Consider the following 12,943-nt stretch of genomic DNA (forward strand, 5'->3'; position numbering starts at 1 on the left):
GAGTGTGTGTGCATGTGTGTGTGCGCATGCATGTGGAAGCCAACGAATGATAGTATCTTCCTCGGTTGCTCTCCACCCTATATCTTGAGACAGGGTCTCTAGTTAGACCTTCTACTCACTGGCTGGCCCGGCTGGCCAGCAAGCCCTAGAGACCTTATCCTCCTGCCTCCACATCCCCAGCACTGGGATTCAGGAACATGCTACCATGTCCACCTGCTGTGGGCAAATGGGACTCAAATCCAGATCCTCGTGGGACTTTACCAGCTAAGTCATCTCCTAGGCCAGTTCTGCTTTCCTTTGAGACCCTGCATAAGACCCATGCTAGGATTAAAACACAGTAATGCATAAGGGACTATATTTACTTTCCCCATGAAAATTAACTGATAGGAAAGTGGAAAGCAAGGTTGGGTCCTTCTGGATCCCAGCTGCTGATGTAGTGCAATGGGGAGCCAATTGTAATGCACAGTAGTCAATACAGGAAACACAGCTGAGGTGTGGATGCAATTTTAATAATCAAGTAAGAATACTATTCTATCAAAAATAGCATTAAACGCCTACCATCTGCGATGGTTGTTAAAGCGTTATGGGTGATTGCTGTGTGTCACCCTTCAAGCCACCATGAGCATATGTAAGGTCTGCTGCTATAATTGGACTCTCTGCACTTGGAAGATAACACACTGGAAAACACATATGCATACAAGTAGAAAAACATATACATATCTGTTCTGCAGTACACTGCAACACAGCACTGTCACCACCGAAGTTCACACTTATAGACCATGCAATATAGTTACCAACGCCAAAAGAAAAGGCACACACACACACAAAGAAAAATCATATAATGTCTTAAGTAATCCCACAGTTTTGTGAAGATTAGCATTCATAGCTATCCTGGGCTACAAGTCCCCTGCGGGCTAAGGACTGAACACCTCTGCACTGTGAGTCAAAACAAATTTCACCTCCCCAAAGTTCATTCTGCCAAGTATTTCATCACAGCAAGAAAGAAGGTCACTTTACTAAAACTGAAAGTATTGTTAAAGCTACAGACTTAACTAGCTACTAAATACCGAGTTACTTCAAAACTAAATGTCTTAGTGCCTAAAACAGGACAATGCATCTAACCATACAGTTTCTTTTGGTTCAAGAAACATAACTATGTGCTGTGGAATCAAACAGACTTCTAACTGGTTAATAAGAAAGGGAAGTTACTTCTGTCTATTTAAGCAATTCCTCACTGGCATCATGGTACCACAATAACAAATTATGAAATACAGTGGTCATTTTAAAAGTTTGTTTTAATAGTTAATTGGACATGTTAGCTTCATGAATAACTAAGCAAATATCTTTGAATAAGAAAAGGATGCTGGAGTCGCAGCCACATTACAAACCTCACTTGCACACCGCACCAAGACTCACAGGGTACTATGTCACAGAAGGATGCTGTTCTTCAGACTAGTGTGCTGTCCTAAGGCTGAAATTTACAACCCCTGGAGCCAAACTTCACAATGTATAAGTGTAGGATCATCATGACTTACTCGTGGAGGAGAGATGGAGACTCCTCTGTGTTTTTATGTTAAGTAATACTACCATCTTGAAAACAAAAGCATTTCTTACCTTCACAAACTCCAGATAGTCAGTGTTGGTTCTTTCTCCACCAAGTCTAACAGGAACTAGGATAATAACAGCCTTGTCCCTGGCGTCCCCAGAGGTCACAGAGTCCGTCTGTTTATCAATTACGTCAGAATTGTAAACTGGGAGAAACATAATGAACATGTATGTATCACGCATTATAAAAGCAGCTGTATCAACACTCTTACGCTGGCCCCCTCCTCCACTGGCTGGTCATCTGGTTTCTGGTATCACTACCAAAGGACCAACAAGCTCCAAATGCCAAGTACATGGTCCCTAGAAACTCAACAGTAACAAAACATAAGTATTGATCTCCCTGAGCATATGCTCTGTCAGGAAGACTAACAATAAAAAGGAAAAGCATAAGGTAAGTCAGAAAGTGTTTGACTTGATTAGGTGCCAAATACAGGACAGTGGGGTGGCTAAGCAAGAAGGCGCTTTGAGCCAGGCAGTGGTGGCACATGCCTTTAATCCCAGCACTCGGGAGGCAGAGGCAGGCGGATCTCTGTGAGTTCGAGGCCAGCCTGGTCTACAAGAGCTAGGACCAGAACAGGTCCCAAAGCGACAGAGAAACCCTGTCTCGAAAACAAACAAACAAAAAATCATACAATATAAACTAGGAGGAGATGAGCAACGCATACATGAAGGGTGTGAGCCAACATAACGCACAGCTAGAACCACACACACTGCATACCTGTACAGTCCTGCGCAACATAAACAGTCAGTCCTTGTAGATCAGGCTGTCTGGCTTCTTCCACAGCTTTTCTAGGAAAACGATAAACAGCCTTAAAACTCTAACCAAGAAACAAGCCATGGCTTCCCTGCCTCTCCTATGTGATCTGTATGTCTGCTGTCCAAGTAAGTTATCATCTGAATGGAGCCAGAAATCGGCTGCGTTTTCCAAGGCAAACATCACACTAAATTACCTGGACACTCTAAATGAAGTTACAAAACCTGTGCTATGAAACTTATCTCCCAGCCATACACAGACTTCCTCCTTCATCAGCTCCCTGGCTACCCAAGGCTTTCTTCATCAGCTCCCTGGCTACCCAAGGCTTTCTTTTTATATATTTATTTATTTATCATGTATACAGTATTCTGATTGCTTGGATGCCTGCAGGCCAGAAGAGGGCACCAGATCTCATAGATGGTTGCTTGAGCTACCATGTGGTTGCTGGGAATTGAACTCAGGACCTTTGGAAGAGCAGGCAATGCTCTTAACCGCTGAGCCATCTCTCCAGCCCTACCCAAGGCTTTCTAAGCAGGGAGTCACATGTACTCAAGGCTTGCTTCACAGTCAGATATCCAGTACAAAGAACGCATATTGCGCTGGTCCCCAACTACAACTGTTCACGGTTTTTTCTTCTTCTTTCTTTAAACAACAGCTTGGCTTCCTCACACCAATCAGAACTCAGCATGAGGGGCTGGGATGTAGTTCAGAGTTAGAGCGCTTACACAGTGTCCTGAGGTTCTGAGTTTCACACCCAGTACCACAGGGCAGGGAAGGAAGAAGAAAAAATACATTTGACCTGAGCAAATGAATCTCCTAATTTAAAGTGTCGGAATTCTGTAAGCAAAACTGTGAACTGGGAAGCCCTTGTGGGCAAGAGTGTTCTCAATGGCAGGTGCTGTGACGAAACCCCAGCGTCCGCAAAGAGGACTCACACAGATGTGGCAAGTAAAATATTTATTTGGCTATATCCTTACTTCTGCATAATCTTAAATGATCCACCATGTAGGCTCCTGTATACTCACGAAGAAACACCAGATAATGATGGCCAAACTCAACCTGTAGACTGGATTTTTAGACTGTAAGCTAAGGACGGTTTTGACTATTTCAAGTATAGAAAGAGAAAGAAGAATGGAAAGCAGAAGCTGCAGGGCCTGCAAAGCCCCAGATATTTGCCATTTGCCACAGAAGGAAGAACACATAGAGCCTGGGGACCTATTACATGTGCTCTCATAAATGTCGGCTTCACTGCTTACCACTCATATGAACCTGAAATGTGTGTGGAAATATTGAAACAATAATTTTAGTTCTAGACATCTCACTAGCCATCAATAAACAGTTACACTACAAAATAATAATAATAATACAGCCTGCCTCCAGGCTGAAAGAGCAACCAAGCTTTTGGAACATGCAACAAATAATCTAATGAGAACCTAGTTAAAACGAGATCCTGTATATCAGCACCTATAAGCAAGAGAAGAAAACTCCGTCCGTAGTAAATGCAACTGTAATCCCATGTCTTGACTCCCCATTAGCAAAGGACAGCAGAGGGTTCTCATGCAGCTGGTCTTTAAGGGCTTCAGCTGTCTGCATTCACTGTCAAAGTTGGTATTTCTAAGACAGAAGGGATAGAAACAACAATACCTTAAAATGTGAGCAACCACGGCTGGCCCGTACCAATCTCCAGCCTTTTTCCCAGACTTCTTGCCAAACTCTATCAGTCGATGTAAGCCGAAGACAGACACAGGGGAGTCGCCAAACCAAGAGACAATTTTCCTGTGACAAATCTCGTTCTGCGCTGCAAGGTCGTCAGGATGCTTCCTGATCGTTTCCTTCAGAGAAACTGCTGGAGTTCTGAGCTCCCTTTCCCCTGAAAGTGAGGCTTCAAGTGATGCGGTAAACTTTTTGACGGTGTTGGAAGTCCACGAGTCAGAGTCTGAGTTCTCAATATGCAGTGCATCGGGCCAGGTCCAAGCTATATTATCAAAAATATACATATGCACATATATAACAACATGCACAACACATATTCCTAAAAAGGCAAGTATGTAAATATAACCTGTTCACTGCATATAGTGTTACTTGTATGTATATGACCACTTGGTAAAAATTGCCTTGAAAGAGGAAAAAAAGTATGTCAGACACAAAGGTGCACACCCTTAATCACAGCACTCAGGAGGCTAAGAAAAGCTGACCTCCACAAGTTCAAGGCCAGCCTAATATACACAGTGAGATGCTGTTTCAAAAAAGAAAGAAAAGAAGAAGGAAGGGAGGGAGGGAGGAAGGAGAGGGGGTAAGGGGGAAGGAAGGAAGGAAGGAAGGAAGGAAGGAAGAAGGAGAAAGAAAGAAAGAAAGAGAGAGAGAGAGAGAGAGAGAGAGGGAGGGAGAGAGAGAGAGGGAGGGAGGGAGGGAGGAAGGAAAGAAGGAAAGGGAGGGAAGGGGATGGGAGGGGAGGGGAGGGGAGGGGAGGAAGGAAGGAAGGAAGGAAGGGAAGGGAAGGGAAGGGAAGGGAAGGGAAGGGAAGGGAAGGGAAGGGAAGGGAAGGGAAGGGAAGGGAAGGGAAGGGAAGGGAAGGGAAGGGAAGGGAAGGGAAGGGAAGGGAAGGGAAGGAAAGGAAAGGAAAGGAAAGGAAAGGAAAGGAAAGGAAAGGAAGGAAAGGATGGTAACTCCAGGACTTGCTAGTCTGAGGCAGGACAACTGGGCATTTGAAGCCAGCCTCGCCTACACAGGGAGAACCTACTCTGAGGAAAAACAGAAACAGTGGGATGGAGATAGAGCTTCATATTTGCCTAACATGCTCCAAGCCCTGGAATTCATCCCCAGTACTGAAGAAAAAATAAAATAAAAAGACAGAAGGAAAAACAGGAGGAAGGAAGAAGAAAAGAGAAAGAATGGGGAAGGGTGGCGGCAGCAGTGCTCAGGAGGCCCAGGCAGGGGCAGGGCAGGAAGGCATTCTGGACCAGACTGAGCCAGACAGTAAGACGTGCTTATAAAACCAAAGAATAAACATATGAGCGAAAAGAATATGGTGACGTCAATGATATATTTCTCAAAACAACTCTGTAATGTCTAAACGTTCTAAACTGGGGACACACTACATGTGATTATGGGAAAGCCACAAAAAAGAAAGGCTGAAAACGGCGAGCTGCTAAACTCAGGCATAAACGGGCACTCTTTCAATAATAAAGACACCTGCACTCCACTGACACAGGTCTAGACTGGGCTTCTCAAAGGCACAAGAAAAAAGAAAACACTTATTAACGTTTATAGTACTATGAGTAGTTACCTTAAGAAAGGAGATTAGTTTTGATTACCTGTTTTAAAGAAGAGGAGGAGGCAGAGGAAGGAGAGGAAGAGGAGGAGGAGGAATAAGAGGAGGGGGAGGAAGAGGAGAAGGGAGAGGAAGAGGAGGAGGAAGAGGAAGGAGAGGAAGAGGGAAAAAAAGGAGAAGACGATTGAAATTTTTACTTTTCTTTAAGATATTTCCCTGATCTCTTCCTTCAGAACACCATGATAATCTGTTACAGAATAGCTTCTGTTAGAGAATAGTAGTTTTCTAGTAAATTAAAAGCTAATGAATAAATCCAGGAAAGCTATAAGATCTAAACACAGCAAATATAACCATTATTTTACTGTTTTTAATAACACAGCAATCTTCAAACGTTAAACGTTATTTGTAAGTTAACGAAACAGATCATTTTGAATCTAGATTAAGTCACAGGTTCAGAGATCTGTTCAGGAACAAACATTTCCATCCCTACTCATGAGTACACAGGACCACAAATAAATCGGCCCCAGAAAACTGGTCTGAACTGAGTCTTACTTAGATGTGTTTAGGGCACACTTCTGGCACATGACCAGAACCCTGAGTTCAATCTCCAACATATAAACATTTTAAAAATTTTTTTAAAAATTCCATGTATCTGTCACACTACTCATTAATTTTTTTGCTAAGTGACTTCAATCATCTACAGAAGAGTTAGGGCTGGAGAGATGGCTCAGTGGTTAAGAGCATTGCCTGCTCTTCCAAAGGTCCTGAGTTCAATTCCCGCCAACCCCATGGTGGTTCACAACCATCTGTAATGAGGTCTGGTGCCCTCTTCTGGCCCACAGACATACACGCAGACCGAATACTGTATACATAATAAATTTAAAAAAAAAAAGAGTTAATAGCACAGGGATATTGTCTAACCGTTTAAAGAAATCCAGTATTTAGTAGTGTCTAGAGATAACAGCCTAAAGTGATAAAAACAAAACCCTCTTACAAATGTATACATTATTTTTAAAAACTGATAGGAAAAATGACATTAGAAAGTAAATACAAGTAAGTTGTCAATGGCAAAGAATATCAGTGAGATTTCTGAGGGTTGAAAAGTCTAAGCACAGGGACCGGAGGACGGATCAGCAGTTAAGAATGCTGCTGCTCCTGCGGAGGACGAAGGTTCTGTCCCCAGCACCTATGCTGGACAGCTCATAAGTGCCTGTAACTCCAGCTCCAGAGCATCTGCCATCTTCTTCTGGCCTCCACACATTTATTTATTTTAATAGATCGTTTTAAAGCTCTAAACATAATGTTCTTATTAAGAGTATACCTAAATTTTTAATATAAAGAATTATAGCCAGGTATGGTGGCATATGCCCAACACTTGAGAGACAGAGGCAGATGGATCTCTGTGAATCCAAGGTCAGCCTGCTCTTCATAGTGAATTCCAGGTCAGTTAGGGCTAAACAGTGAGACCCTGTCCCAAAAACTAGTAATAATTAAAATAATTTAGAGAATTATAGATTATTTATAAAGATAAAATTTTCAAAATACTACTGACATGTACAGAGAAAATAAACAGAATAAAAATTCTTCTGCTCAGGACTGAATGAGCTGGAGACACTCCAGAGAATTCAACTAAAACAACAAAATATGAACTAAATTCACTATGGTGGACGGGTGGCCATGGTGCATGCACGGTTTTGAAAGGTGAGTCAGGAACGTGCGTGTAAGACGGTCAGCTCAGCTCAATCCAAATGTAGAAGGCAGATCAGCTCTTAGGGTTAACCTCAGCATGTTCTACACAAGCTGTTGATCACAGTCAGGACAGCAGCAGCCAGAAATAGATACGTGATTTACCTCTACCGAGAAAGTGTAGTATGAGCCCTTGAGCCAAGAGCATCTGGCCAGTTCTCAGTGTACAGCCCCAGCCACAGTCTGTCGTCAAGGCTGAAGCTTCTATTTGAGGAAATTCTTCCCTGTAGGTCAGCCAAATCCTAGAAATGAAATCCTTACGGAATTCCTCCACATTTCCTGCAATCACATGATCTTCGATGGTACATCCTGATCTTGCAGGCAACATCTTGTCTTCATCTACAGAATTTTTAAAAACGCAAGTTATATAGTATAAAGATAGTTAAAGAAGCAAGCATAATGGTACTATCGTCACTGTTTTGTTATAAATCACAGAACAATCCTTCTGATCTTTTCTGTTCATTTAAAAGGAATACAAGCGTTACACTGTCTAACCAAATGAAAACGAACCCTGAGGTGTTTGTGCGCTGCGGGAAAGCAATCCAAGGATTAACAGCGATGCCGCTCCTAACAGTGACCATCTGACACCCTAGAAAAATCACTCTTGGATGAGAGGGCAACGTAAAATATCTTTCTTTTGACCCCCGATGGCCCAAGACACACATATTACAGCTCTTGGAAATGTGACTTGAAGATAACAAGTCATGACTTGTCAATATGCAAAAAAATATGTACAGCCACATGAGTTAGCATTGTAAAGTGTGCATTGTATTGTCATGAATATTTCTACTCGAATTATAAAGTCAAAACTAATAAGCTATGGAGTAAGAATATAAAATTCTTAAAACACAAATGTCCTCTTAGGTTCACATATAATTTTTCAGAATTTGTTGCCACCCACACATATTGTTTTAAAGGTCTTGACTGACTGATTACCTCTAGCAGAATTACTATGAAAATGCCATTGTTTGCTCAATACTTTACAAAACTCTATACTTGAAACGAACTGACATCAATCTTACCTTTTACCTGCAGCTGGAGACACTGATCAGCATTAGTAGATTCTGATAGGAATTAGTGCTGGCTGCCTCGGATGTGTACAAGCTACACCTCTCACTTCCAAATTCAACATCCAAAGTAGGGTGTTAAAGGCTGAAAGTTTCACAATGCACTCTCTCTTCATTCTTCCTTGACCCATCCCTTTCCTTCAGTTCATTGTGAAAAATTCCCATCGCTTTAACGTCATACATATTCAGCAGATGATAATAAACAATGAATGCCAAGTCTCTGTTGACATGATTCTCTCTCTCAATATTATATAGAACTTGAAGTTAGTTATAAATAGAAGTGCCTGGAAATTAAACATGGCACTACAGTATGCCTAAATATGCCACTTTTGACATTCAAATTTGTTTTAAATATGACGCAATAGTTCCTGATTCTCATGCCTCATCCTACAAACACAAGAGCTCCAATCTCCTCTCAAGAAGTAACCCATTTCTCACCTTCTTCAGACCTAGTCAACACTAAATACTATGGAGAAATGTCGGTACTAAATAAACAGCCCCAAGAGCTTGAAGAAGGCAAAATGCTTCAAAAACCACACAATAAAAGGTGAGGGAAGGAAGCAAACAAATTAAATAAAATAATTAATAATACTGGAGGTTTGGTCGAACTGATTACACAATGCTAAGAAATACAAGAGCTACAAAGCCTACATAAACAGATGGAGACTGAAGAACACACCAGAGGATCACTCCACTGCAACACAATTTAAGAAGAAAGCAGAAGGGGAATTATGTGTGGGGGAAAAGTCTAGAGGGGGAAGAGGAAGGAACAAGAGCAGGGAATGGGATATATGCACCAGGAAGGCAGTAGGGAGAATGAAGCCCACCCACAAGAGGGGAAAATGAAGGATGCGGAAGGCAGGCAGGGAAGGAAGTTCTGGAAGGAGACGGCACCAACAAGGCCTGATTGATTCACGTGAATTTCAGTATCGTAGAGAGGTAGGATGTGACCATCAGACAGACCCTTGGGGATGTCATCGAGGTGACCATTTCTTTTCTTTATTATCACATGCTAAAGTTACCACAGAACTTAACAAAGAACTCAAGCACATCAACACAAGCAATATTTAGTACTTAAAGAATCAAAGTCCAAAATATGAGGGCTGCAGTGAAAAGAGGCTATGATCCTTATCCTCGAGGGATGTACAAGGACCAAACCATACAGTAACACATTACGTCATACAAAGTGTAGGTGGTTAACAGGCCAAAACAGTTTAATCCGGAAATTTAGCAATGGAATTCTTCAAAGATTTTTTTTTTAGTACTTTACATGTTTATCACTTACCTTCATATTTAAAATGATAACATTTTCCAAGTAACAAAACAGGTGAATTTCTACTAAAATATGTCTTTGTTTTCAACACCCAACCTGCATGGAGAGAAAGAAGGCTCTGGTGTTAAGGTTTCAAGGAAACAACCCTACAGTGTTTCTTTCCTCCTAAATGACTTCAAGTCATGGTTATACTATGAATATACATTTTTAGAAGTTACAAGTATTTAGACAATGAACTAAAATTAGAGGCTATTTTTGCTAGTTTTAATAAATTATGGTTTCTTTTAACCAAAATCTACCACTTAAGAAACACAGAAGACAAAGAAAAGGGTCTCAGTGCTCCTCTGGCACAAACTGAAAAGGTGGAAACTCCGGTTTCCCTCACATGGCTTCTGTTCCTCAAGTAAGCAAAGATTATCAACTTTTTAAATTGTCTTCCATCTTAGATACTCTTTAAATGTGTATTTATTTGCTTATTTTATGTATGAGTGCTCTATCTGTATATATGCCTTTATACCAGAAGAGGGCCTTGGATCCCTGTGAGATGATTGTGAACCACCATATGGTCGCTGGACTGGAACTCAGGATCTCTGGAAGAGCAGCCAGGGCTCTAACCTGCTAAGCCATCTCTCCAGTCCCTAGCTCAGATATTTTAAAGGTGTGAAGTACTTGAAAATTCCTGGAGAGAAACTTGAGAGCACATAGTAGGCTAGCATGCCTGGTAGCTCTCTGATGTAGCTGTCTAGACGTACGTGAGTGCTCAGACATCCTCATCTGAGCGCAATCTCCTGTCCTAAGCTCCACCCGAAGTCACGAACTCTAACACTCGGGTGCTCTCCTCCTTGTCTGCCAGCAGTGGGAGAGGGTGTTCTCACCGGCATTAACTACTCTGCATCTCCCACGGAAAGCAGCGGTCCTCTACAGTGCTGAGCATTGCCAAGTGTATGAAACTAAGGGTTGGGCTTGAACATGCCACAGTGGCACGTGCCAGTAATGGCTGGACTCGGGACGCTGAGGCGAGAGAAACAAATTTGAGGCCATCCTGGTCTACACAGAGAGACCCTCTCCAGAAAGAACGCAGAGGGGATGGTTTTTTAAACACAAGGACATAAATAAACAATTAAAGTTGACAGATGTGGGTCTAATACGCTGTCTGTCTTTACATTTAACAGTTGATAACAAAAGTTTAAAACTAGTGGTTTTTAGGGGAGTGTTCCCTTAAAGCACTTTATACAAATAAAGAAAAATATGTATTAAAATCATGATGATACAAGAAAGGCTCTAAGCTGGACAAGATAGAATGGGGCATCAGACAAACTAACCGGCCTTCATTGGGCTTCACTTGGGTTACTGTGAGGTGTCAAAAATAGCTTCCCTGCTCATGATCTTTCCCCATTCTCAAAATGTCACTGCCAACTGAAACTTGCAGTGACTCAGCCTTAGGTAGATAATTTTTCTGTTCAAAAGCATCCTACTGATGGGCCAGTGAGCTGACCCAGTGAGATGGACCAGCAGATGAACCAGTGAGATGACCCAGTGAGACGGGCCAGTGAGAAGCCTGAGTTCAAGCCCAGACCCACATGGTGAAAGGAGACAACCAAGTCTACAGCCGTCCTCTGACTTCCACATGTGCATCATGACACAAGCACACGCACACACAGACACTCACACACACACACACCAATAAAAAATAAAAAATCAAATAGTGGCTAGAGAAACAGCTCAGAGGTTAAGAGCAGCTGCTGTTCTTCTGGAGGACACAAGTTTAATTTCTTGATCCCAAGGCTGGTGGTAACTGCCTGTTACCCCAATTCCTGGGGGTCCATTGCCCTCTTCTGGCCTTCACATGCACAGAACCACACTCATACGCACATGTGTACACATAATTAAAAATATACAAGTTAAAAATAAATAACAATTTTAAAACATCCTATTAGCAGATTTAGCATGCGTGTGAACTCCTCAGACTCACTTAAGATTTTGCATAAAGTGATACAAGTCAGAGCCCTAGTTCCACATTTCCTGGGTTACACGTCTGGAATCATGTTAACTATATGTAAAGCCATGAGCTCAATCCCCAATACCAAGAAAACAATGTTTTTAACCTTTTTTTATGTGTATGAGTGTTTTGTCTGCTCATATTCCCCGTGCACCATGTGTATACCTGGCTGTCCTCAGAGCCTGGAGAAGGTATAAGATCCCTGGAACTGGAATTACAAACAGTTGTACCCACCATGTGAACCCTACCAATTAAATCCAGGTCCTCTGTACTGAGTCTTTTTTTTTAGTTGTACACTTTAACATGTATATTTTATTTTATGTGAAATACATGCCAATTTTCTTAAAGTTCATTTTAATTTGATGTAACCTATACCAAGTTACAGTTGTCTATACAGCTAGCTAATGGCACCCCCAGTGGGACAGAAGTTGAATATATCCATTACGCTTAACCTGATTTTACATCAAGGGCTTTGACTAAAATCTGTTACATACTCATTTTATGGGTTTGAGCATCTCGCAGAAACTAGCTGTGAGGTTAATCTTGATTGCCAATCTCATGAGATCCAGAGTCAACCCAGAGACAATACTCTGGGTGAGGTTTTTAATATCATTTCCAGAAAGGATTAATGAGGGGAAAGGCCCTCCTTCAGAGTGGGCAGCATCCCCTAACAGACATCCAGGTAAGGAGAGGTCAAGGAGAAACCAGTGCCGTTGCTTGGCCGCCTTTGCTTCATGCTGGTCAGCGTGTTTGCTCGTCTGTTCTTGCCACAGCTGCCGCCACCACAGCCACATCATCTTCCACTAACATCAGACTCCCACTTCTTCAGCCTTCCAACATGGACAGAAGACCAGCAACTCTACCTTCAGAACCAGACCGGGCCTGCTGGGGCACCCAGCTTCATGGACAGAATACCGACTGGGTTCTCAGCCCCTCCAGCAGGCAGGCAGCTCCTGCTGGACCGCTTAGGTCTATCCTGGAAGCCTTTCTATAGCACACAGAAAAGTGGGAGCAAAAACTCCCTGCCCCTGTGATGAACCTGAACCATGTGTTTCTTTGGCCTTTGGAACTGGGTATGTGGAAGGAATGCGGAAGAGCCCGGGACTCGGGGCTAGAAAAGCCCTGAGTACTATGAGCAGAGCTTAGTGGGCCCCTCTTGTAAGACTCCGGAAGACCAGAGCACTGAGAGAAACGCTGGCAGGGGAGGTCAGCGCGTACAGTTTGAAGG

At 42.4% G+C, this 12,943-nt stretch overlaps 1 protein-coding gene across 6 annotated transcripts in view; it reads right to left on the reverse strand.

The window, feature by feature from the left end:
* Atg4c (autophagy related 4C cysteine peptidase) overlaps positions 1-12,943 on the reverse strand; it is a 67,492-nt gene that overhangs the window by 33,730 nt on the left and 20,819 nt on the right. For all 6 annotated transcript variants that reach the window (XM_048453145.3, XM_048453143.3, XM_087904813.1 and 3 more), the window contains exons 3-7: positions 9,729-9,812; positions 7,482-7,715; positions 4,004-4,334; positions 2,324-2,394; positions 1,615-1,751 (exon numbers count right to left, since the gene is read on the reverse strand). In XM_048453145.3, coding sequence (XP_048309102.3) covers positions 1,615-1,751; positions 2,324-2,394; positions 4,004-4,334; positions 7,482-7,715; positions 9,729-9,812 — 857 coding nt within the window. The remainder of the gene's footprint in view (positions 1-1,614; positions 1,752-2,323; positions 2,395-4,003; positions 4,335-7,481; positions 7,716-9,728; positions 9,813-12,943) is intronic.

Source organism: Myodes glareolus, chromosome 3, assembly GCF_982192425.1.
Source record: "Myodes glareolus chromosome 3, mMyoGla1.1, whole genome shotgun sequence".
Lineage (NCBI taxonomy): Eukaryota > Metazoa > Chordata > Mammalia > Rodentia > Cricetidae > Myodes > Myodes glareolus.